Source organism: Rhinoderma darwinii, chromosome 8 (assembly GCF_050947455.1).
Source record: "Rhinoderma darwinii isolate aRhiDar2 chromosome 8, aRhiDar2.hap1, whole genome shotgun sequence".
Taxonomy (NCBI): domain Eukaryota; kingdom Metazoa; phylum Chordata; class Amphibia; order Anura; family Rhinodermatidae; genus Rhinoderma; species Rhinoderma darwinii.
In genome coordinates this window covers 45,824,574-45,849,220 of record NC_134694.1, presented here as the reverse complement: position 1 = coordinate 45,849,220, position 24,647 = coordinate 45,824,574, and the positions used below count along the sequence as shown (strand labels likewise).

The following is a 24,647-nucleotide window of genomic DNA, read 5'->3' as shown; positions in this document are numbered from 1 at the left end:
CCAAGTGACTGGCGCAGGGCAAATGTGGTGCCTATTTTCAAAAAGGGCTCTAGGTCTTCCCCGGGTAATTATAGACCAGTAAGCTTAACATCCATCGTGGGGAAAATGTTCGAGGGGCTATTGAGGGACTATATACAGGATTATGTGACAATAAATAGCATTATAAGTGACAGCCAGCACGGTTTTACTAAGGACAGAAGTTGTCAAACTAACCTAATCTGTTTTTATGAAGAGGTGAGCAGAAGTCTAGACAGAGGGGCCGCTGTGGATTTAGTGTTTTTGGACTTTGCAAAGGCATTTGACACTGTCCCCCATAGACGCCTAATGGGTAAATTAAGGACTATAGGTTTAGAAAATATAGTTTGTAATTGGATTGAGAATTGCCTCAAGGACCGTATCCAGAGAGTTGTGGTCAATGATTCCTACTCTGAATGGTCACCGGTTATAAGTGGTGTACCCCAGGGTTCAGTGCTGGGACCCCTATTATTCAACTTATTTATTAATGATATATAGGATGGGATTAATAGCACTATTTCTATTTTTGCAGATGACACCAAGCTATGTAATATAGTCCAGTCTATGGAAGATGTTCATGAATTACAGGCAGATTTAAACAAACTAAGTGTTTGAGCGTCCACTTGGCAGATGAAGTTTAATGTAGATAAATGTAAAGTTATGCATCTGGGTACCAACAACCTGCATGCATCATATGTCCTAGGGGGAGCTACACTGGCGGATTCACTTGTTGAGAAGGATCTGGGTGTACTTGTAAATCATAAACTCAATAACAGCATGCAGTGTCAATCGGCTGCTTCAAAGGCCAGCAGGATATTGTCGTGTATTAAAAAAGAGGCATGGACTCGCGGGACAGGGATGTAATATTACCACTTTACAAAGCATTAGTGAGGCCTCATCTAGAATATGCAGTCCAGTTCTGGGCTCCAGTTCATAGAAAGGATGCCCTGGAGTTGGAAAAAATACAAAGAAGAGCAACGAAGCTAATTAGGGGCATGGAGAATTTAAGTTATGAGGAAAGATTGAAAGAATTAAACCTATTTAGCCTTGAAAAAAGACGACTAAGGGGGGACATGATTAACTTATATATATTAATGGCACATACAAAAAATATGGGGAAATCCTGTTCCTTGTAAAACCCCCTCAAAAAACAAGGGGGCACTCCCTCCGTCTGGAAAAAAAAAAGGTTCAAGCTGCAGAGGCGACAAGGCTTCTTTACAGTGAGAACGGTGAATTTATGGAATAGTCTACCGCAGGAGCTTGTCACAGCAGGGACAGTAGATGGCTTTAAAAAAGGGTTAGATAATTTCCTAGAACAAAAAAATATTAGCTCCAATGTGTAGAAATTTTTCCTTCCCTTTTCCCTTCCCTTGGTTGAACTTGATGGACATGTGTCTTTTTTCAGCCGTACTAACTATGTAACTACTATGTAACTATGTAAGGTTTGGCCTTTGCTCTAAATGCAATCACCCACAGCTAGGAGACTTACCCAAGAGGAAGCCAAGACTCCAGCTCTCTTGCTAGAAAAATAAAGAAAAGTAACAGAATAAAGTTCCATAGAACACACAGGAGATGTCAAATCATTAAACGTTTACACCCTTAGGGTATGTTCACACCTCCTATATTCAGCCGTTTTTCGCGCCTTGAAAAATGTCTGAAAATACGGGGGCTGAACCCTCCAAACACCTGCCCCTAGATTTCAATGTTAAAAAGGAGTTTCGTTACCATGGGGCTCCGTAAAAAAGAAGTGCCGTAAAAATGAAAAAAACGACATAATTGGTATCGCCGCGTACGTAGCGACCCAAACTACAAAACAATTATGTCATTTATCCCGCATGAACGCCGTAAAAAAAAAAAAAAACATGAAAAACAACGCCAGAATCTTTGTTTTTAGGTCACATCTCCTTCCAAAAAATGCTATAAAAAAAGTGATCAAAAAGTCACATTTACTCCAAAATAGTACTAATAAAAAACGACAATCCGTGCCGCAAAAAATAATCCCTGACACCGCTTTGTGCACGCAAAAATAAAAAAGTTATGTGTCTTAGAATATGTCGACACAGAAAACAAATGATTTTATAAAAAAAAAAAGTGATTTTATTATGCAAAAGTTGCAATACATAAAAAAAACTATATAAATTTGGTATCGCCGTAATCGTATCGACCCGCAGAATAAAGCTGACATGTAATTTAGGGCGCACTGTGGATGCCGAAAAAAAAAATCAATTAAAAACTATTCCAGTGCTCCTTTGCTTCTGATGCCGGTGTTTCAGTCCATTGGGAAACTAGGGCCACATGTGGGATATTTCTAAATACTGCAGAATCTGGGCAATAAATGTTGAGTTGCGTTTCTCTGGTAAAACCTTCTGTGTTACAGTAATTTTTCTATTACAAATGAATTTCTGCAAAAAAAATTACATTTGTAAATTACACCTCTACTTTGCTTTAATTCCTGTGAAATGGGGTGAATTATGGGGAGTTTCTAATATATAAGGCCCTCAAAGCCACTTCAGAACTGAACTGGTCCATGAAAAAATAGGCTTTGGAAATTTCTTGAAAATGTGAGCAATTGCTGCTAAAGATCTAAGCCTTGTAACGTTCTAGAAAAATAAAAGTATTTTCAAAAAACTATGCCAACATAAAGTAGACCTATGGGGAATGTTAACGAGTAACTATTGTGTGTGGTATTAATATCTGTTTTGCAAGCAGATACATTCAAATTTAGAAAAATGCAATTTTTTGCAAATTTTCTATACATTTTGGTGTTTTTCACAAATAAATATTGAATTTATCGACCAAATTTTTTCACAGACGTAAAGTACAATATGTCACGAGAAAACAATCTCAGAATTCGCTTGGATAGGTAAAAGCATTCCGGAGTTATTACCACATAAAGGGACACATGTCAGATTTGAAAAAATCGCCTGCGTGCACAAGGCCAAAACAGGCTGTGTCCTGAAGGGGTTAACCCCTTCCCTCTTTGGCCACTTTTGACCTTCCTGACAGAGCCTCATTTTTCAAATCTGACATGTTTCACTTTATGTGGTAATAACTCCGGAATGCTTTTACCTATCCAAGCGATTCTGAGATTGTTTTCTCGTGACACATGGGCAAATTTTGCCAGTAGCATAAAGTCCAGATACATTCAGTATTTAATTGTGAAAAACAACAAAATTTAGCGAAAATTTGCATTCTTAATTTAAATGTATCTGCTTGTAAGACGGGCAGTTATACCACACAAAAATGTTGCTAACTAACATCCCCCATATGTCTACTTTAGACTGGCATTGTTTTTTGAACATCATTTTATTTTTCTAGGACATAACAGGCTTAGAACTTTTTTCAAGAAAATTTAAAAATGCTATTTTTACAGGGGGCAGTTCAGTTGTGAAGTGACTTTGAGGTCCTTAGATATTAGAAACCCCCAATAAGTCACCCCATTTTAAAAATTGCACCCCTCAAAGTATTCAAAACAGCATTTAGAGAGTTTCTTAACCCTTTAGACATTGCGCAGGAATTAAGGCAAAGTAGAGGTGAAATTTACAGAGTTCATTATTTTTTTTCCAGAAATTAATTTTGAATCCAGTTTTTTTGTACCATAGAAGGTTTTACCCAAGAAATGCAACTCAATATTTATTGCCCAGGTCCTGCAGTTTTAGGAAATATCCCACATGTGGCTTTAGTGTTCTACTGGACTGAAACACCGGCTTCAGAAGCAAAAGAGCACCTGGTGGATTTTGGGCCTCCTTTTTATTAGAATATATTTTAGGCACCATGTCAGCTTTGAACAGGTCTTGTGGAACTAAAACAGTGGAAACCCCCCAAAAGTTACCCCATTTGGGAAACTACACCCCTCGAGGAATTTATTTAGGGGAGTAGCAAGCATTTTGACCTGCCAGTTTTTTTTAAAACATTTTTGGAACTAGGCCATGAAAATGAAAATCTACATTTTTTCAAAAAAAATGTAGGTTTAGCTAATTTTTTTTCATTTCCAAAAGAACTAAAGTAGAAAAAGCACCACAACATTTGTAGAGCAATTTCTCACGAGTAAAACAATACCCCACATGTGGTAATAAACGGTGGTTTGGACACACGGCAGGGCTTAGAAGGGAAAGAGCGCCATTTGGCTCTTGGAGCTCAAATTTAGCAGGAATGGTTTGCGGAGGCCATGTCGCATTTGCAAAGCCCCCGAGGGGACAAAACAGTAGAAACCCCCAACAAGTGACCCCGTTTTGGAAACTATAACCCTGGAGGAAATTATCTAGGGGTATAGTGAGCATTTTGACCCCACAGGTTTCTTGCAGAAATTTTTGGAAGTAGGCTGTGAAAATGAAAATCTAAATTTTTTTCAAAGAAAATGTACGTTTAGGTATTTTTTTTTCATTTTCACAAGGACTGAAGGAGAAAAAGCACTGTAACATTTGTAAAGCAACTTCTCCCGAGTAAAACAATACCCCACATGTGGTCACAAACATCTGTTTGGACACACGGTAGGGCTCAGAATGGAACTAGCACCATTTGGATTTTGGAATGGTTTCTGGGCGCCATGTCACATTTGCTGAGCCCCTGTAGTACTAGTACAGTGGAAACACCCCAAAAGTGACTCGATTTGGGAAACTGTTTATAAACATTATTTCCGTTAATAATGTGGGGGCATATGTAATCTGTGCGGAGAACATCAGGGCATAATAAGAGGGTATAATAATGGGGTAAATAATACAATTATTGGCGTTAGTCTGTGAAAATGAAAAAAAAAAAAAAAAAAAAAAAACACGAGATTTCTTCTGAAGAAAGACATTTTTTACATTTTGCAAGGAATAAAGGCGAAAAAGCGCCCCAACATTTGTTAAGAAATTTATCCTGATTACGGCAATACCCCATATGTGGTCATAAACTTATATTTGAACACATTACAGCCCTCAAAAGGGAAGGAGCACCATTTGGGTTTTGGAGCTCAAATTTTGCTATAATGGTTTTCGGTGCCATGTCCCATTTGCAACGCCCTGGTCCCTACCAAAACAGCAGAAACCCCCCAAAAGTGACCCCATTCACTATCAGAATCCAGGAGAGCAAATGCCTCTTAAGTGGTATATAACTTGCGTGCCATTTTTTTACGTATTTTTTTTTTCTTTTTTTACTTTTGTTTTTGTAAGTTTTAATAAAAGTAACAAAGAAAAAGTCCACTAATCCATTGATCAATAAATTTATGAACAACCCTAAGGCCCTGTTCACAAAACTCCGCAAAACTCGTCAAAAACCGCCCGAAAATGTCTCCCATTGATTTCAATGGGAGTTGAAGGAGCTTTTTTACCGTGAGCAAAAAAAAAAACGCATTGCCGTAAAAAGAAGCGACATGACCTATCTTGAGGCGGTTTCCGCCTCCAAAACCCCATTTCAATCAGTCAGAAGGGTAAAAAAAACACCTCGGCGAGTGTTTTGACGAGTTTTTGGCAAACCACTGTGCAAAAAACGTCTGGAGCAGTTTTTTTCCTCCTGCAAAAAACTCTGTATGAACACGGCCTAACAATGAATTAATGTATTTAGAATTTATAGACGTGTAAAATATATGAAGAGATTTATATAAGTATATGTGTGTATACGTACACTACCGTTCAAAAGCTTAGGGTCACTTAGAAATTTCCTTATTTTTGAAAGAAAAGCACAGTTTTTTTTCAATGAAGATAACATTAAATTAATCAGAAATACACCCTATACATTGTTAATGTGCTAAATGACTATTCTAGCTGTAAACGTCTGTTTTTTAATGCAATATCTACATAGGTGTATAGAGGCTCATTTCCAGCAACCATCACTCCAGTGTTCTAATGGTACATTGTAGGGATGTCACGATACCAGAATTTGGACTTCGATACCGATACTTCGTTTAGTATTGCGATTTCGATACCAATTTCGATACTTTTGCCAACAGTAATAAAAAAAAATTCTTCCGTTTTCTGATGTGAGGCGCGACGTGTGATGAACTTTGAACGCGCCTCACATTAATAGTAATCCCATCATGTTTCTCAGTCATAATGGGTTAATGTGTGAGGTACATGATGGGGTTAATTACTATTAATGTGAGGAACATGGAGGGTAAATTCATCGCACCTCGCGCCTAACATTAATAAGTGAATGAAAGCCGTGTTTTTCATTTTTTTTAGAGCGTACACATCATAAATGATGCAAAAAAATTGTTGTGCGCGCCATTACTGAATGTGTATATTTTATGTATTGAGACTTATTTTAATGTTTATTGTAAAAAAGGTGAATGTGTATTTTTTTTTAAAATTTAACAATACTTTGTTTTTACTCTATTTTTAAACTTTAATGTACTGACATATATCAGATATGGGCCAGTACATTAGCCTGTGGACGGATAGCACACAGGCAGTTGTTAGGACATACTTGGGTATGTCCTAATGACATGAAATATGGTAAGACAGCCCTGGGGTCCGTCAATAGACCCTGAGCTGTCTGCCCATATATGGTATGGCCCTCGATCGCGTCACAGGAATTCCCTGTGACGCGATCCAGGGGCATCCCCCTGCTCATTTTCTCCTGAATGCTGCAGTCAGCTGTGACAGCAGCATTCAGGAGAATAACGGCGGAGATGAGAGGTTTCTCTGATCTCTGCCGTTAGAGCGGGGCTGCGGCTGTGTAATACAGCCATTGCCCCGCTCCTGACAGGAAGTGCGCGCGCGGTCATCATGAGGAGGTGCGGCCGGCGCTGCACTAATGAGCGGCAGTTCAGGAACTGAGGACAGAACATGGGGGTGTTTTGTATAGCGCCCATGTTCTGTCTTCAGTGCCGACGCTCATTAGTGCAGCGCTGGCCGCATCGCATCATCCTGACCCCGCGAACTTATCATGACTCAGGAGCGGGGCTGTGGCTGAAGTACACAGCCGCAGCCGCGCTCCCATACATTCATGTATTACTATACTGAGCTGTGCGGCTGCGCAGCTCAGTATCGAAATACAGGAAATAGCGGTATCGAAACAGTATCGAAGTTTCGATGCACCGTGTATCCATAGTACATTGTGTTTGCTAACTGTGTTAGAAGGCTAATGGATGATTAGAAAACACTTGAAAACCCTTGTGCAATTATGTTAGCGCAGCTGTAAACAGTTTTGCTGTTTAGAGGAGCTATAAAACGGACCTTCCTTTGAGCTAGTTGAGAATCTGGAGCATTACATTTGTGGGTTCGATTAAACTCTCAAAATGGCTAGAAAAAGAAAGCTTTCATGTGAAACTCGATAGTCTATTCTTGTTCTTAGAAATGAAGGCTATGCCATGCGAGAAATTGCCAAGAAACTGAAGATTTCCTACAACAGTGTGTAATACTCCGTTCAGACGACAGCACAAACAGGTTCTAACCACAGTAGAAAGAGAAGTGGGAGGCCCCGCTGCACAACTATGCAACAAGACAAGTACATTAGAGTCTCTAGTTTGAGAAATAGACGCCTCACAGGTCCTCATCTGGAAGCTTCATTAAATAGTACCCGCAAAACGCCAGTGTCAACGTCTACAGTGAAGAGGCGACTCCGGGATGCTGGCCTTCAGGGCAGAGTGGCAAAGAAAAAGCCATATCTGAGTGGCTAATAAAAGGAAAAGATTAAATATGGGCAAAAGCACACAGACATTGGACAGAGGAAGATTGAAAAAAAGTGTTATGGACAGACGAATCGAAGTTTGAGGTGTTTGGATCTCACAGAAGAATATTTGTGAGATGGAGAACAACTGAAAAGATGCTGGAAGAGTGCCTGACGCCATCTGTCAAGCATGGTGGAGGTAATGTGATGGTCTGGGGTTGCTTTGGTGCTGGTAAAGTGGGAGATTTGTACAAAGTAAAAGGGATTTTGAATAAGGAAGGCTATCACTCCATTTTGCAACGCCATGCCATACCCTGTGGACAGCGCTTGAATGGAGCCAATTTCATCCTACAACAGGACAATGACCCAAAGCACACCTCCAAATTATGCAAGAACTATTTAGGGAAGAAGCAGGCAGCTGGTATTCTATCTGTAATGGAGTGGCCAGCGCAGTCACCAGATCTCAACCCCATAGAGCTGTTGTGGGAGCAGCTTGACTGTATGGTACGCAAGAAGTGCCAATCAAGCCAAACCAACTTGTGGGAGGGGCTTCTGAAAGCATGGGGTGAAATTTCTCCCGATTACCTCAGCAAATTAACAGCTAGAATGCCAAAGGTCTGCAATGCTGTAATTGCGGCAAATTCTTTGACGAAAGCAAAGTTTGAAGCAGAAATTTATTATTTCAAATAAAAATCATTATTTCTAACCTTGTCAATGTCTTGACTACATTTTCTAGTCATTTTGCAACTCATTTGATAAATATAAGTGTGAGTTTTCATGGAAAACACAAAATTGTCTGGGTGACCCCAAACTTTTGAACGGTAGTGTATATATTACATGTACGTATATATCTATATGATGATATAGACATATAACATCCCTAATTATTAATTTTTAGTATTAACAAATTTCAAATATATGTCTATATATAATATATATATATATATATATATATATATATATATATATATATATATAGAGAGAGAGAGAGAGATATATCTCTCTATAAAATCATATATATACTGAGGGAGAGAGAGAGAGAGAGAGATCTATCTCTCTATCTATAAAATCATATAGATATATATACACATACACACACATAAGCCCTAATTGATTATTAAAGAGGCTCTGTCACCAGATTTTGCAACCCCTATCTGCTATTGCAGCAGATAGGCGCTGCAATGTAGATTACAGTAACGTTTTTATTTTTAAAAAACGAGCATTTTTGGCCAAGTTATGACCATTTTTGTAGTTATGCAAATGAGGCTTGCAAAAGTCCAAGTGGGTGTGTTTAAAAGTAAAAGTCCAAGTGGGCGTGTATTATGTGCGTACATCGGGGCGTTTTTAATACTTTCACTAGCTGGGCGCTCTGAAGAGAAGTAACATCCTCTTCTCTTCAGAACGCCCAGCTTCTGACAGTGCAGATCTGTGACGTCACTCACAGGTCCTGCATCGTGACGGCCACATCGGCACCAGAGGCTACAGTTGATTCTGCAGCAGCATCAGCGTTTGCAGGTAAGATCGACTTACCTGCAAACGCTGATGCTGCTGCAGAATCAACTGTAGCCTCTGGTGCCGATGTGGCCGTCACGATGCAGGACCTGTGAGTGACGTCACAGATCTGCACTGTCAGAAGCTGGGCGTTCTGAAGAGAAGAGGATGTTACTTCTCTTCAGAGCGCCCAGCTAGTGAAAGTATTAAAAACGCCCCGATGTACGCACATAATACACGCCCACTTGGACTTTTACTTTTAAACACACCCACTTGGACTTTTGCAAGCCTCATTTGCATAATTACAAAAATGGTCATAACTTGGCCAAAAATGCTCGTTTTTTTAAAATAAAAACGTTACTGTAATCTACATTGCAGCGCCTATCTGCTGCAATAGCAGATAGGGGTTGCAAAATCTGGTGACAGAGCCTCTTTAATTAACTAATTAATTGTTGTAGTCTGAGTACTATCTACCTAAACTATAGCTAGCTGCCTACACTAAACTATCTATGTGGAGCAGGGGCGTAGCTAGAGGCTCATGGGCCCCGATGCAAAAATTCTTACTGGGCCCCCCCCCCCCCGCAAACTTCTCATGGCCAACGGTCCGCTTTCAGCTGCATCGCTGGGTCTCCCAAGTGACCCAACAATGCAGCACTAGCAGCCGGGGGCGTCACTAAGACTGGGTTCACACACACTATTTACGGACGTAATTCGGGCGTTTTAGCATTGAATTACATCCGAAAATCCGTCTCAAAAGCGTCGGCAAACATCTGCCCATTCATTTGAATGGGTCTTACGATGTTCTGTGCCGACGGTCATTTTTTTTTACGCGTCGCTGTCAAAAGGCGCGTCAAAAAGACATCCGCGTCAAAAAAGTGCCTGTCACTTCTTCAGACGTAAATGGAGCCGTTTTCCATGGACTCCATGGAAAACCAGCTTCAATTACTTCGGTAATGGACGCAGCAAAAGACGCCTGCACATGCCATTACGGCTGAAATTACGGTGCTGTTTTCTCCTGAAACCAGCACCGTAATTTCAGCCGTAACAGACGCTGCCATGTGAACATACCCTCAGGGCTTAAAATGTCCGGGAAATAGCCCCAATACATATGTGTCCGCCCCAAAAGTGTGTATAGGAGACAGCATAGCATATCTATAGCACTACGACCCTATAAACTATGGATAGGATTAGATACGGTGGCCCAGCAGACAGTACCACACATGATAGGATTAGATACAGGGCCCAGCTCGCTGACATTGCGGCTCCAGCGCTGGACCCAGGATAGGTAAGAATAATAATTTTGCTTCTTTATGTGTTACTGATTATTTTTGTATGTTTGTGTTTTTTTACAGGTTCGGTTGTTGGACTTCGGATACGAGGACTTCAATGACGGCGTTTTTTTTATTCTCAATAAAATGGTTAATGAGGGTTGTTTTTTTTTATTTCAATAAAATATTTTTTCTATGTGCTTGTATCTTTTTAAACTTTATTATCACCGCCTTAGTAATGGCCGCTGGCTGATTGACAACCTTCATTACTAAGGCGGGGCTTAATGTTAGCCGGTGCAGAGGCCAACACTATCCCCCATTATTACCCCGGTACCCACCGCCACCAGGAGTACTGGGAAGAGCCGGGTACGAACCAGTACCCGACCATCTGTATTGACGGGCAGGCACCGGGGTGGCCGCAGGCTGGTAGTGTTAGGCTGGGGAAGGCCAAAAACAGTGGCCCTTCACACCCTTGTAATGCTGCCTGCTGCTGCTGTGTTGTATCTGGCTGGTTATGAAAATTGGGGGGGACCCCACATCGTTCTTTCCAATTATTATTTTTTTTTTTAAATGACGTGGGGTCCCCCCCATTTTTCATAACGAGCCAGATACAATAAAGCAGCAGCAGCCTAGCATCACCAGGGTGGGAAGGGCCACTGTTTTTGGCCTTTCCCCTCCTGATAATACACAGCCCTCATTAACCATTTTATTAATTTTAAAAAAAAGCTGTCATCGAAGTAGTCCTGGAATCCGCCGTAGTCCAACGACCGAACATGTAAGAAAACGCACAAAAAATGATTAGTAACACATGTTAGGGTATGTGCACACACACTAATTACGTCCGTAATTGACGGACGTATTTCGGCCGCAAGTACCGGACCGAACACAGTGCAGGGAGCCGGGCTCCTAGCGTCGTACTTCTGTACGACGCTAGGAGTCCCTGCCGGACAACTGTCCCGTACTGAAAACAGGTTTACAGTATGGGACAGCTGTCCTGCAGAGGCAGGGACGCCTATTATCGTACATAACTATGATGCTAGGAGCCCGACTCCCTGCACTGTGTTGGGTCCGGTACTTGCGGCCGAAAAAAACGTCCGTCAATTACGGACGTAATTAGTGTCTGTGCACATACCCTAAGGCTTAGATACAGGGCCCATGTGTGATACTGTCTGTGGGACCCTGTATCTAAGCCTACCACAAGGTAGGCATAGATACAGGGTCCAGCAGACAGTAATCTTATAAAAGTATAAGATTACTGTGTGCTGGGGCCCTGTATCTAAACCTACAGTGTGGTAGGCTTAGATACAGGGCCCAGCAGACAGGATCACGCATGGGCCATGTATCTAGGCCTACCATGTGATTGGCTTAGATAACAGCTTAGAAAACAGCTGATTTGCGGGTCCCGGGCGACACATCAGCTATTGATGGCCTATCCTGTGGATAGGCCATCAATGTTTAGGGACTGCACAACCCCTAAGCCTACGATGTATCAGGCTTAGGGGGCCCATGAGACAGGATCACAGATTGTGTGATCCTGTCTCATGGGCCCCCTAAGCCTGATACATCGTAGGCTTAGGGGTTGTGCAGTCCCTAAACATTGATGGCCTATCCACAGGATAGGCCATCAATAGCTGATGTGTTGCCCGGGACCCGCAAATCAGCTGTTTTGAAGGGGCCGCAGCACTCGTACGAGAGCTGCTTCCCCTTCTTTTCACTACTTGCTCACACTGTGAATCGACGACACCGATTCACAGTGTGACCGGAATGAAGGGGAGCAGCTCTCTTACGAGTGCTGCGGCCCCTTCAAAACAGCTGATTGGCGGGTCCCGGGAGTCAGACCCCGCCAGTCAGGGCTAAACTTACCTTCCTCTTTGGCCGCGGCGTGAGTTCTGTCGTCTCGATGCTGTGCGCGGCGCATAGCGCTGTGACGTCATGCGCTGCGCACAGCGCTTGACGTCAGGACCTCCGCTGCGATCCGGAACCAGGAAGGTACGTAAAGTATGTTACTATAGTAACAGGGGCCCGCGGCCCGAGTTACTATAGTAACTTTTTATTGATGTGGTGCGGGGGGCCGTGGGCCCCCTGGCTTCGGGGCCCGGTCGCAATTGCGACCGCTGCGACCCCTATAGCTACGCCAGTGATGTGGAGGTGTTTTTTGTGTGTTTCACATTCATTGTGTCTTTATACAAGACACACAGCAGCTGCTCGGCACAGTGCTTCTTCTCCCCCACTGTCTCAGAATGATCTGACAGGGAGGGAGGAGAAACCTTGTAACAAACAGCACGAAAGTTTGCTGCTGCAACAAACTTTGCTGTAATCACCACGATTAGTTTATCATGGTGATCATGTCATCAGGACCGACACCAATCCAGTCCTGATGTCTTCTCTTAGCACTTAGCACACGCTGCTACTAGCAGCCTGTGCTGAGAGATTCAGAGCACAGGGAGAGCGCTGTGCACTCTGTTCTGACAGCACGTGAATTAACGGGCTGCAGGAGAAAAGCCCAGCACGGCAGCCGGTTAATCTACGTGGGCTGGTCGTGAAGGGGTTAAAAACAAAGTAATGTTAAATTAAAAGAAAATACACAAAATAAAATTTTTTTTTTTACAATAAACATTAAAATAAGTCTCAATACATAAAATATACACATTCAGTATTGGCGCGGCCGTAATAACCTGCACAACAATTTTTTTGCATCATTTGTGACGTGTACGCTGTAAAAAAATAAATAAAAAAAACTGCTTTCTATCACTTATTGTGGGGCACGAGGTGCGATGAATTTAACCTCCATGTGCCGCACATTAATAGTAATTAACCCCATCATGTACCTTACATATTAAGCCATTATGACTGAGAAACATGATGGGGTTAATTACTATTAATGTGAGGCACGTGGAGGTTAAAAATTCATCATCACACCTCGCGCCTCACATCAGAAAATGGAAGAACTTTGTTTTTATTACTGTTGGCAAAGTATCGAATTGGTATCGAAATCGCAATACTAAACTAAATATCGGTATCTAAGTCCAAATTCTGGTATCGTGACATCCCTAGTGTACACTTTAAAAAAACAAAAACAAAACACAACTTCTTTCTTTCACTTATTAATGTAAGGCGCGAGGTGTGATGAATTTAACCTCCATGTGGCTCACATTAATAGTAATTAACCCCATCATGTACCTTACACATTAATCAAATGTTGTCCAGTATGACTGAGAAACAGGATAGGGTTAATCATTATTAGGCCTGATTTACACGAGCGTGTGCGTTTTGAGCACGCAAAAAACGCGGCGTTTTGCGTGCGCAAAAGACACTTAACAGCTGCGTGTGTCATCAAAGTACGATGCGCGGCTGCGTGATTTTCATCATTAGGACACTCCGTTTGGATGCTCGTAAACAGAAAAGCATGTGGTGCTTTTCTATTTACATTCAGAATTTGACAGCTATTGCGCGAATCACGCAGTTCGCACGGAAGGAAGTGCTTCCGTGCGGCATGCGTGGTTTTCGCGCACCCATTGACTTCAATGGGTGCGTGATGCGAGAACAGCGCACAAAGATAGGACATGTCGTGAGTTTTTTTCAGCGCACTCACGCTGAGCAAAAAACTCACGGACCGTCTGCATGCCCCGATAAGACTAATATAGGTGCGTACGACACGCGTGAACTGCACGCGCGTCGCACGCACGTGTAAATGAGGCCTTAATGTGAGGCACATTCAAAATTCATCACACCACATGCCTCACATCAGAAAATGGAAGAACTTATTTAAGTATCGTTTTGGTATCGAAAACCGCAATACTGCACAAAGTATCAAAGTCCAAATTCTGGTATCTGGACAGCCCTATTTTACGCCATTTTTTGTTAAGCGTGTGAACATAGCTTTAGATTAAAATATGCTTTCTTTTACAAGAGGCAATATGTTGCTGTGTGACCATCACTTCCTGCTATAGAAAGAATTGTCTACCCAAATACATCTCACAATGGAAGGAAGTGTCGAGTGTGCAATGGGGGAAGTGACATGATCAAACAGCTTCAACAGTTAAAGAGTTTAGCAAAAACGTAAAACTTCAAAAGGGAATCTGTCAGCAGAAAATTACCTACCAAACAGGCCCCAGCGTTTAGCAAGCAATCAAAAACCTTTTCCCCATATGCTTTTTTTATGCTGCAATTCCAAGTAGTTTTTGAGAAAATCACGAGCTTCTCGTCTGCGCCACTGAAACCAGCCGTCGCCACCCCCTCAAAAATGTTAAGAATTGTACCTGCGTCTATAAGACACAGGTACAATTACATGCATAAGCGCTGAATGGACGATTAGCAGGGCAAAATGACTTGCCCCGCCTATCAGAGCCTTTCTACTACGCTAGCTGCGCAATGACGTCATTGCGTCGCTTGCATTGTTCAGCCCCAGCAGACATGCTTAGAAGAGAGCAGGCCTACATTGACTCAGGATGGTGCGGAGATGGGATCAAGGTATGTAAAGTTTTTTTTTTTTCCACTTAAAAGTGTGAGTGGCATTATGGAGGGGCGAGCTATATGTGGGGCACTATCTACAGGGGGCTATATGTGGGGATCTACAGGGGGGTCTGTATGTGGGGAACTATCTACAGGGGGGCTGTATGTGGGCCACAGTGTATGGTACTATTATAATCAGGGACACAGTGTATGGGGCTATTATAATTTGAGGTGCAGTATATGGAACTATTATATTTAGGGGTGTAGTGTGGGGCACCATGAGAATTTTATCTTCGTTTATAGGAAATGTTCGAAGAAAAAAAAGGGGGAAAAAAATAACTGGAATCTGAAAAGACATTACCGGTGAGTCACTTAATATAAATGTTTATTCTGCCTCTAATCAGTACTGTAGTCACTGTATGATCTGCAGCAAGATGATGGGTGGTATGATTTTTTTTGTGAAACAGCAACTCCCAGGATATCCTTACCATTGTTCAGGCCATGCTGGGAGCTGTAGTTTTACACCATACAAACCTATACGGCAGGGGTTGCACTAAATTTAGCTGTATTTTTGCTGGTGCTGTACTCATGTACAGAGCTTGGTTCTGGTGCTGTATATACATCTATCTATCTCGGTTCTGGAGCCATATATGTCAGAGCTTGGTTCTGATGCTGTAATTATATAGGATATATTTATAATAACAAAATTGCAGGGCAGATGGAGTGGTTTTCAATTCATTGTACATTTAATGGGAACCCGTCTGGTAGTTTTAACCCCTTGAACCGCCGCCATGGGGCAATACATGTCCTGACAATATTTCCAAACATTTCCCTGTTTGTTTTTTTCAGATGCAGCAAAATCTATAAAAGCAGCTTTTAAAACGGCACACACTACAGGATAAAAACTCATTAAAGGGTCATGGGGGCGGTGCCGCTATCCCGAAGAGTCATCTAGTCCTGCCTCCAAACCCGCCTTTCCGTGCTTGATTGACATCCCCCTGGCTGATGTACATCACCACCAGTCTCCTCCAACTTTCTGGGATGCGACATTGCCTCGTGCTACTTGGGTACGCACCGTGAAGCGAGGTAGACTCTGCCTGGCTGAGTCGCGCATGCCAGTACAAGGCAACAGCGCATCCGCAAGAGTTGGAGGAGGCTGCTAGTGATGTGGAACAGCCAAGGGGATGTCAATCAAAATCCAGGGGGCGCCATTTCAATTTTCACCTCAGGCAGCAGAAAAGCTAGAATTGTCCCTGCTCAGGTGGGCCATTCCACCACAGGTGCTCTTCTTTTTGCTGGCAAACACCCCCCCCTACCCTCCTCTGGACTGACGTCGCCAAGGTATGGCCACGTCACAGTACTATTCACCCTAATCTCACGCTTGTGCCATTACCTCTCCCTATGGTGCATGCTCCCTACTCTAGCACAACACGATTCCTAGAGCAGGGAGCATAATGCGTATGCACCACAGTAAGAAGTAACACTGCAAGCGCGAGATTAGGGTAAATAGTACTGTGGCTTCGCCATAGCCTGGCAAAATCAGTCCAGAGCAGAGGGCGTGTTTGTCAGCAAAAAGAGAAGCACTTGCATTGCAACGGCCCACCCGAGTGGCACTTGCAGCTAATTTCTAAGAGAGCATGGATTTAGCTTCGTTCTGCATTAGAGTGGGATATCTGACCTCATGGAAACAGATTATGTTCTCACTGAATGGATCTATTCAGTGAACATTTTTGGGTGTACAAATGACATCTTTGTCACTATTCAAGGCCAAGAACTGTGAAGTAGAAAGACCGATAAAGTAGTGACAGACACATTGATTTCAAGGGACTGTCGCTTATTTGTTACAGTGCAATAGTTTAGGAAAACCTACAGGTTATATTTGTGGTGCGTTGCAGGCTAGTACAATGATATGCATGATATTCACCCGCCCTCCCCCACACATTGATACATTTCTCCATATTACTGTGCTTCGGGAAAAAGATGTCAATCAGCGTCAGGGTGCCGGTGGGGAGGGGGGGGGGCGTGAATATACATATCATTGGACTCATCATCTGCAAATATATCTTGTAAGTTCTCCTAAACTACTGAACTATAACAAATAAGAAACTGCCTGCTGAAATCAATGTGTCTGTTCACTGCTACCATCAGGGCAGCATAAGGTGGTGACAGGTCCTATAATACTGCAATAATTTCGTGAGAAGTAAAACAAATTAAATAATAGACCTTTTCATGACCTCACAGACATGGATTGTCATGGTGTGTGAGGCCTTGACAGCTCAGCCATAGAAAAGAATGATTACTCTTCATACTACCATTAACAGATAGCAAATGGTTAACAGTGGTCACTTCCTGCCAGTAGACTCATAAGGAGACACCCCAAGTCACACACCCAAGGGAAGTTGCTTCAACTTCTTGAAAAGAAAGGAAGACGCTGAAGCGGAGTATCGACCACCACCACACCCTACAATCCACATAAAACCACTTTATGAACAACTTTCACAAAGATCAGGCACATTCAAATTAATTTTTTTTGTATACGAGTCTGTGAAATAAAATAAATATGCCTGAAACAGGAGCAGACATCATTATTGCTTATCAATGGGACTGACAGATTACACCACCACTGGATACAAAAAAAATGTGCACTGGTAAACTACCCTATGGTGATCCAAGTTTGTTTCAGAAGAGCCACACGGAGGGTGGGGTGTATAGGGGCTTTAAGCTGGGGCTCCACAAAATGTCACATACAGCAGGAGCAAGTGATGTCCATGTGTAGGGTTGTTACGATACCAGAATTTGGATTTAGGTACCGATACTTTGTGTAGTATTGCAATTTTGATACCAAAAACGATACTTTGCCAACAGTAATTAAAAAAAAAAAAAAGTTCTTCCATTTTCTGATGTGATGAATTTAACCTCCATGTGCCTCACATTAATAGTAATTAACCCCATCATGTTCCTCAGCCATAATGGGTTAATGTGTAAGGTACAGGATGGGGTTAATTACTATTAATGTGAGGCACATGGAGGTTCAATTCAGAACACCTCGTGCCTCACAATAAGGCCTTATTCACACGAACGTGTGCGTTTTGCGCGCGCAAAAAATGCAGCGTTTTGCGCGCATTTCACTTCCGTGTGTCATCAGTGTTGGCTGCGTGATTTTCACGCATATGCCATGCTTATGACACGCGGTTTTGAAGTGTAGAAAAAGAAATTAAGGAAGTGTTTTTATTTTTTCCCTTCATTTCTTTATCTACTGTTGCGCGACACACGGAAGTGCTTCCGTGTGCCAAGCGCGATTATCACGCACCCATTGACTTCAATGGGTGCATGATCTTAAGTTTTACGCAGCGGACATACGCTGCGTGAAAATCAGGAACTGTCTGAACGGCATAGGTCTGTGTGACGGACGTAATACACGTACGTATGAATAAGGCCTAAGTGAAAGAAAGCAGTTATTTTATTTTTTTACAGAGTAAACATCATAAATGACACAAAAAGATTTGTTGTGCAGGTTATTATGGCCGCGCCAATACCGAATGTGTATATTTGATATATTGAGATTTATTTTAATGTTTATTGTAAAAAAGGTGTATGTGTCTTTTTTTTTTTTACATTTAATATTTATGTTTTTACTTTATTTTTAAACTTTAATGTACTGGCATGTATCTATATTACAGTACATTAGCCTGTGCACTGATAGTACACAGGCAGTTGTTAGGACAAATATGCCCTAACAACAGGAAATATGGTTAGACAGCCCTGGGGTCCTTCAATGGACCCTGCGCTGTCTGCCCATATATAGTATGTCCCTCGATCGCGTCACAGGAATTCCCTGTGACGCAATCCAAGGGCCATCCCCCTTCTCCTCTTGAATGCTGCGTTCAGCTTTGATCGCCGCATTCAGGAGAATAGCGGCGGAGATGAGAGGTTTCTCTGATCTCCGCCGTTATAGAGCGGGGCTGCAGCTGTGTAATACAACCATTGCCGCGCTCCTGACAAGTGCGCGCGCGGTCAGAATGAGGTGATGTGGCCGGCGCTACACTTATGAGTGGCGGTTCAGGCACTGAAGACAGAACATGGGGGTGTTTTGCAGTGCGCCAGCCATGTTCTGTCTTCAGTGCCAGCGCTCATTAGTGCAGCGCACGCCGCACATCTTCATCCTGACGGCGCGCACTTGTCAGGACTCAGGAGCGCGGCAATGACTGTATCACACAGCTGCAGCTCCGCTCTCATACATTTATGTGTTACAATACTGAGCTGTGCGGCCGTACAGCTAATAGTATCGAAATACATGAAATAACGGTATCGAACCGTTTGGGGATACACAGTATCGAAACAGTATCGAAGTTTTGATGCATCGTGCAGCCCTATCCATGTGAACAGAAGCGGCAACCGATGTCAACTTATAGATTAAGTGCAATGGCAGCTGCATTTTTCTTTGCTACAGACTGCTGAGTGGCTCATCTTGGGCATCATAAAGGTGCAGCAAAGCATTTAATCAACAAGGCGCAGCACATGCTACCCAGTCACATTACAAATTCATGTGGCTAAAATATAACGGTGGCACACCATTGCGGTGAATATGTCATAACTACAAACCGTAACAAATAACTGTCAATTTACTACATATACTCCTCACCATTTTAGAAGGAGACTCTCTTATACATGAGTAATAACCACTGTAAAGAAGTGTAATTATTCCTACAGCCAATGAAACTAAACTAAACCAAACAGTAAAAGTACATAGTGTAAACGACATACCACACAAGACCACCCCGGAATATAATGTAGTGATCAGCTATGTGACATGGCAGCCATATGTTATATGTACTCGATAAAACGATATCTCGGTAACTCAGTCATGCAAGACTTGAGTACGAAAGCAAAAAGAAAGTTCACACCTGGCGAGTCTATGTTTTAAGGTGTCCATGTTACTTATGGATCATCAGCACAAATTATATGGGACGATGGTATAGGGAAGTACCCTCGTTGTATGGAACACTAGCATGCTTCAGTCATTCAATGCTTCTGAAGCCACATACCCCTAATTCACATAAATGACATCACGTACCCTCAAGATTATGATCACACACTGTGCTGCACATAAAGAATAGCATGTACCCCTGGTGTACACATAAAACAGATTGAGAATCTAGGATTTAGGGTATGTTCACACGCTTACTAAAAAACGTCTGAAAATACGAAGCCGTTCGCTTTCCATTCAGGGGTTCCGTCTGAGGTTTCCATCGGGTGAACCCTACAACGGAAAGTGAAACCACAGCTTCTGTTTCAGTCACCATTGATATCAATGGTGACGGAAACATCACTAACGGTTTCCGTTCGTCACCATTCCGGCAGGTTTCCGTTTTAACGACGGAATCAATAGCGGAGTCGACTGCGCTATTGATTCCGTCAGAAAACTGGAAACCTTCCGGAAACCAAACGGTGATGTGAACAGGCCCTTAGACTTGATTCACATCTGCGCCAGGGTCCCGTTCTGGGTCGACTACGCTATTGATTCAGTCAAAACGACAGAACCGTTGCACAACTGAGAGAAACGGAAATCATTGGCACCGGATCATTGAAATCAACCTATGGTTTCCGTTTGTATCTCTCAGCGCCCCGTTCTGATGCCCCGTTCCCCCGCGCAGATGGGAATGAAGCCGTAGTAGCCTACGCTATTGATTCCGTCAAAGTAAAAACGACGGAATCCTTGCACAACGGAGACAAGCAGGAACCATTGGCACTGGATTCGTCACCATTAAATTCAATGGTGATGGAAACGGAAACATATGGTTTCCGTTTGTGTCAGTCAGGGCTCCGTTCCGACGAAACTGAGTTAGGGCCTGTTCACATCACCGTTTGGCTTCCGTTTTTAACGGATCCGTTAAACTTTAACGGAAACAGTGTTAAAACCGGAAACAAACGGAAGCCCTAATTTGTGTTTTTGACGGATCTGTTTTGACGGGTCAGTAAAACGGATCCTTTACATTCCGTTTGCGTCCGTATCCATTTATAACGGATCCGTTATTGTTGATACTACTTGTTTTTGTTTCAATTTTTAAAAACTCCTCCTATTGGATGAAGGAAAGAGATGACCAGGAAGAAGGAATGTTGCAGACCGCTGCAATACACATATACACCCCAAAACAGCCAAATGCATACAGACCCTTACAGAGCAGACCGCTTCAATACCCATATACACCCCAAAACAGCCAAATGCATAGAGACCCTTAGGCCTCATTCACACGACAGGGTCCGAGTGTCGGCCGATAAAAACGGCCGTTTTGGGTCGTTTCTCCCGGCCGGTTTGCATCCGTTCCGATTCCGTCCCGGCCCGTGTTGCCGTTTTTAACAGACGATTTTGACCCGTTTTTTTCCCTGTCCATTTTAAAATCGGATGAATTTCATTAAAATTTGTTGGCACACACAGCCCTCTGCAGGTAATGCCACCCAGCCCCCTGTATGTAATGCCACCCAGCCCCCGGCACGTAATGCCACCCAGCCCCCGGCAGGTAATGCCACCCAGCCCCCGGCAGGTAATGCCACCCAGCCCCCGGCAGGTAATGCCACCCAGCCCCCGGCAGGTAATGCCACCCAGCCCCCGGCAGGTAATGCCACCCAGCCCCCTGTATGTAATGCCACCCTGTCCCCTGTAGGTAATGCTACACAGCCCCCTGTAGGTTGCACCCATCCCCCCCTTCCAGGAGAAGTCACTGACTTCAATGTCCATATACGGACAGTGTAGTCACTGACTTCTCCTGGAGAGGAATCCCCGGCCACGGGGTCGGGGATTCCGCTTCAGAAGGGAGCGACATCACTGTGTCCATATACGGACAGTGTAGACACTCACTTCTCCTGTAGCGGAATCCCAGGCCACAGGGTCGGGGATTCCGCTTCAGAAGGGAGCGACGTCACTGTGTCCATATACGGACAGTGTAGTCACTCACTCCTCCTGTAGCGGAATCCCCAATCCCCGGCCGGGGATTAGGGATTCCGACTCCTACAGGGAGCAAAAAAAAAGACCCTCCTCATCCTCACATGCACTCTGTACTGGGAGGAAGAAGAAAGAAAGAAGGAAGAAGGAAGAGGGAAGAGCGAGCGACGGAATACATCGCCATCACTTGGGACACATTCCGGGGATGGCCGTGTATTACCCGGCCCCATAGACTTCTATGGGAACCGGGTGGCCGGGTAAACGGCCGGAAAATAGGGCATGTCCCATTTTTTGACGGCCAGGTTTCCCGGGCCGTCCAAAAATCGGTCGCGTGAATAGCCCCATTAGGGGTCTATTGTTCCTACTGCAGCCGGGTGACGGCCGATTTATGAACGCCCGTTACCCGGCCGGGAAACCCTGTCGTGTGAATAAGGGCTTACAGAGCAGACCGCTGTAATACACATATACACCCCAAAACAGCCAAATGCATAGAGAGCCCACTTCAATACGCATCTAGTGTATAGGTTCAGATAGCACCAGATACGTGGAAGGGTGAGGTTTTGCACGGATAGGGGCCCAACCCAAACAAATATAAAAGAGTATCCGGCACACCAATTTTGAAACAAAGGTATTTTTTTATTTTGTTTTTAATTGACGAGTGCTAGTGGTGCTGATAGCGGCATGATACAGCGGCCAGCCGCTATCAGCACCACTAGCGCTCGTCAATTCCGTTTCCCAGCACGGCTCAGTGCCTGATGAAGGTCACCTAGACCGAAACGTCGCACTCTGCCACTGGCATTAAAAACAAAATAAAAAATACCTTTGTTTCAAAATTGGTGTGCCGGATACTCTTTTATATCAATACCCATATACACCCCAAAACAGCCAAATGCATAGTCGACTGCGCTATTGATTCCGTCGTTAAAACGGAAACCTTTCGGAATGGTGACGAACGGAAACGTTTCCGTCACCATTGATATAAATGGTGACTGAAACGGAAGCTGTGGTTTCAGTTTGACTTTCTGTTGCGGGGTTCATCCGACGGAAAACTCAGACGGAACCCCGGAACAGAAAGCCAACGCTGATGTGAACAGGCGTGTAAAATTTTAAATCTAAACTTAAAAACAATGACAAAACCCCAAAATACCTTTTTTTTTTTATTTGGTAGTAAGCACTTCTCTGCTCAAAATGGAGTGTCTGTGGTTTTTTGCAGACTGTGCAAGTTGCAACAATTTCTAAACATGCTCAGCTCTGTAAAATGATGTGTTTGACGGAAAGCAACAACGGAATGCCTTCAGTTTGTTTCCGTTGGCCCATTGACTTCAATGATAACAAAAACAGAAAATGTAATTTCCGTTAGGGATCCGTTTTATCGACAGAAACAATAGTGCTGCAGGCTGCGTTATTGTTTCCATCCAAAAAACGGATCCCTAACGGAACGGAAGCAAACTGATGCCAACGGACACTTTAATAAATTCCATTGAAATCAATGGTAATACAAACGGGACGCCTACTTTCCGTTTGTCTGTTCCTCTGACGGAAGAGATAAACGGAAAGCCAAACGGTGATGTGAACAGGCCCTTATATGAGCTACTGTATTAGGTCATCTGACATTATTTACATTGGGCACTATATGGTCAGCTGGCATAATTTTATATATCACTTCTAAGGACCAGTAGTAGGGATTCCTATAGACAATCAGCCACGTTGTACAGGAAGTGGGGTGAAGGAGGGAGGTAAACTCTTGCCTGGGGAGTAACAGATAAGGCAGGACTCACTGTTTTTGGCATTGTGGCGGGTTGTAAGCTTCTCTGCACTCGTCGCTTGTAGTTATCAACTTCTCTCCATACAGCTGCGGCTGTACAACACGGGAGGATGGTTTTGATATTACTGGGTCCGGGAACCGGGATGCCGCTGTAACAATGTGATTCTTCTGCTAACGGAATAGTAAAGTCTCTGGGGTAACCACACCCAGGGATATGAAGACATGGGCACTCTCACTCCTCCTCCTGTGTAGCCAGCTCCGCCCCTTGCCACACTGCTGTTATTACGAAAGGCGGGCGGACTGTCCCACGACCTTAGTTATGTGGCGTCTCTCGGCGATCTCGTATGGAGACAACAGAAACCCTGTCACTCGACAGAAGCAGCGTTCAGAAGAATGGCGGGCTCCTGTCATTTGTGGAGGAGATGAGGGCAGTACCGCACCCGCCTAACACTAGCGGTCACTTTCTGCAAATCCACGAGGGTCACTTTTGCTTTAAAGAAATTATGAAATTATGCAAAAATACAAATCTCGTCACCATCTTTACATCGTTTGTCGCCAATAACTATCAGTTTTTTTTATCACTTAAAATTACTTAGAAGTGAATGGTTGAATAAGCACAGATATCAGTATAAAACCATGTTCACACCTTGTAAATTGTGTCTGGATTTAGGTGCAGATTCAACGCAAGTCCTGACATACTTCGCTAGCATTCCACCAGTTATACATGTGAATTGAATATTTTATGTCCCTTTTACGAATAAATTAGCGTAGATTAACCCTTAAGGATGCTGCCTATTTAGGACTTATGCTTCGTTCACGTCTGCGTCAGGGCTCCGTTCTGCCATTCCGTAGGAGCTTTCCGTCTTTTGGCGTCGCTGTAGTAGAGGGGGTTTAGCGGCACTCTGATTAAGGCCCCATGCACACGACCGTAAAGACTCCCGTAATTACGGCCCCATAGACTTCTATTGGCCACGGGTACCTCCCCGTATGCTTACGGGAAGGTGCCCGTGCCGTTGAAAAAGATAGAACATGTCCTATTTCAGGCCGTAATTATGGCACGGGCAGCCCATAGAAGTCTATGGGACTCCAGTAATTATGGGTGACTACGTGTGTGCATCCGTAATTA

General features: G+C 43.4%; 1 protein-coding gene across 2 annotated transcripts in view; it reads right to left on the bottom strand.

Annotated features, from left to right (window-relative positions):
• MSN (moesin) overlaps window positions 1-23,883 on the bottom strand; it is a 349,029-nt gene extending 325,146 nt beyond the window's left edge. The window contains exon 1 of one of the 2 annotated variants that reach the window (XM_075835638.1): window positions 23,535-23,883. Coding sequence is in view for 1 of the 2 variants with exons in the window: in XM_075835637.1 (XP_075691752.1) it covers window positions 23,535-23,546 (12 nt within the window). In the remaining variant the exon portion in view is untranslated. The remainder of the gene's footprint in view (window positions 1-23,534) is intronic. The other variant, XM_075835637.1, reaches the window with a different exon arrangement.
• Window positions 23,884-24,647: the final 764 nt, after the last annotated feature.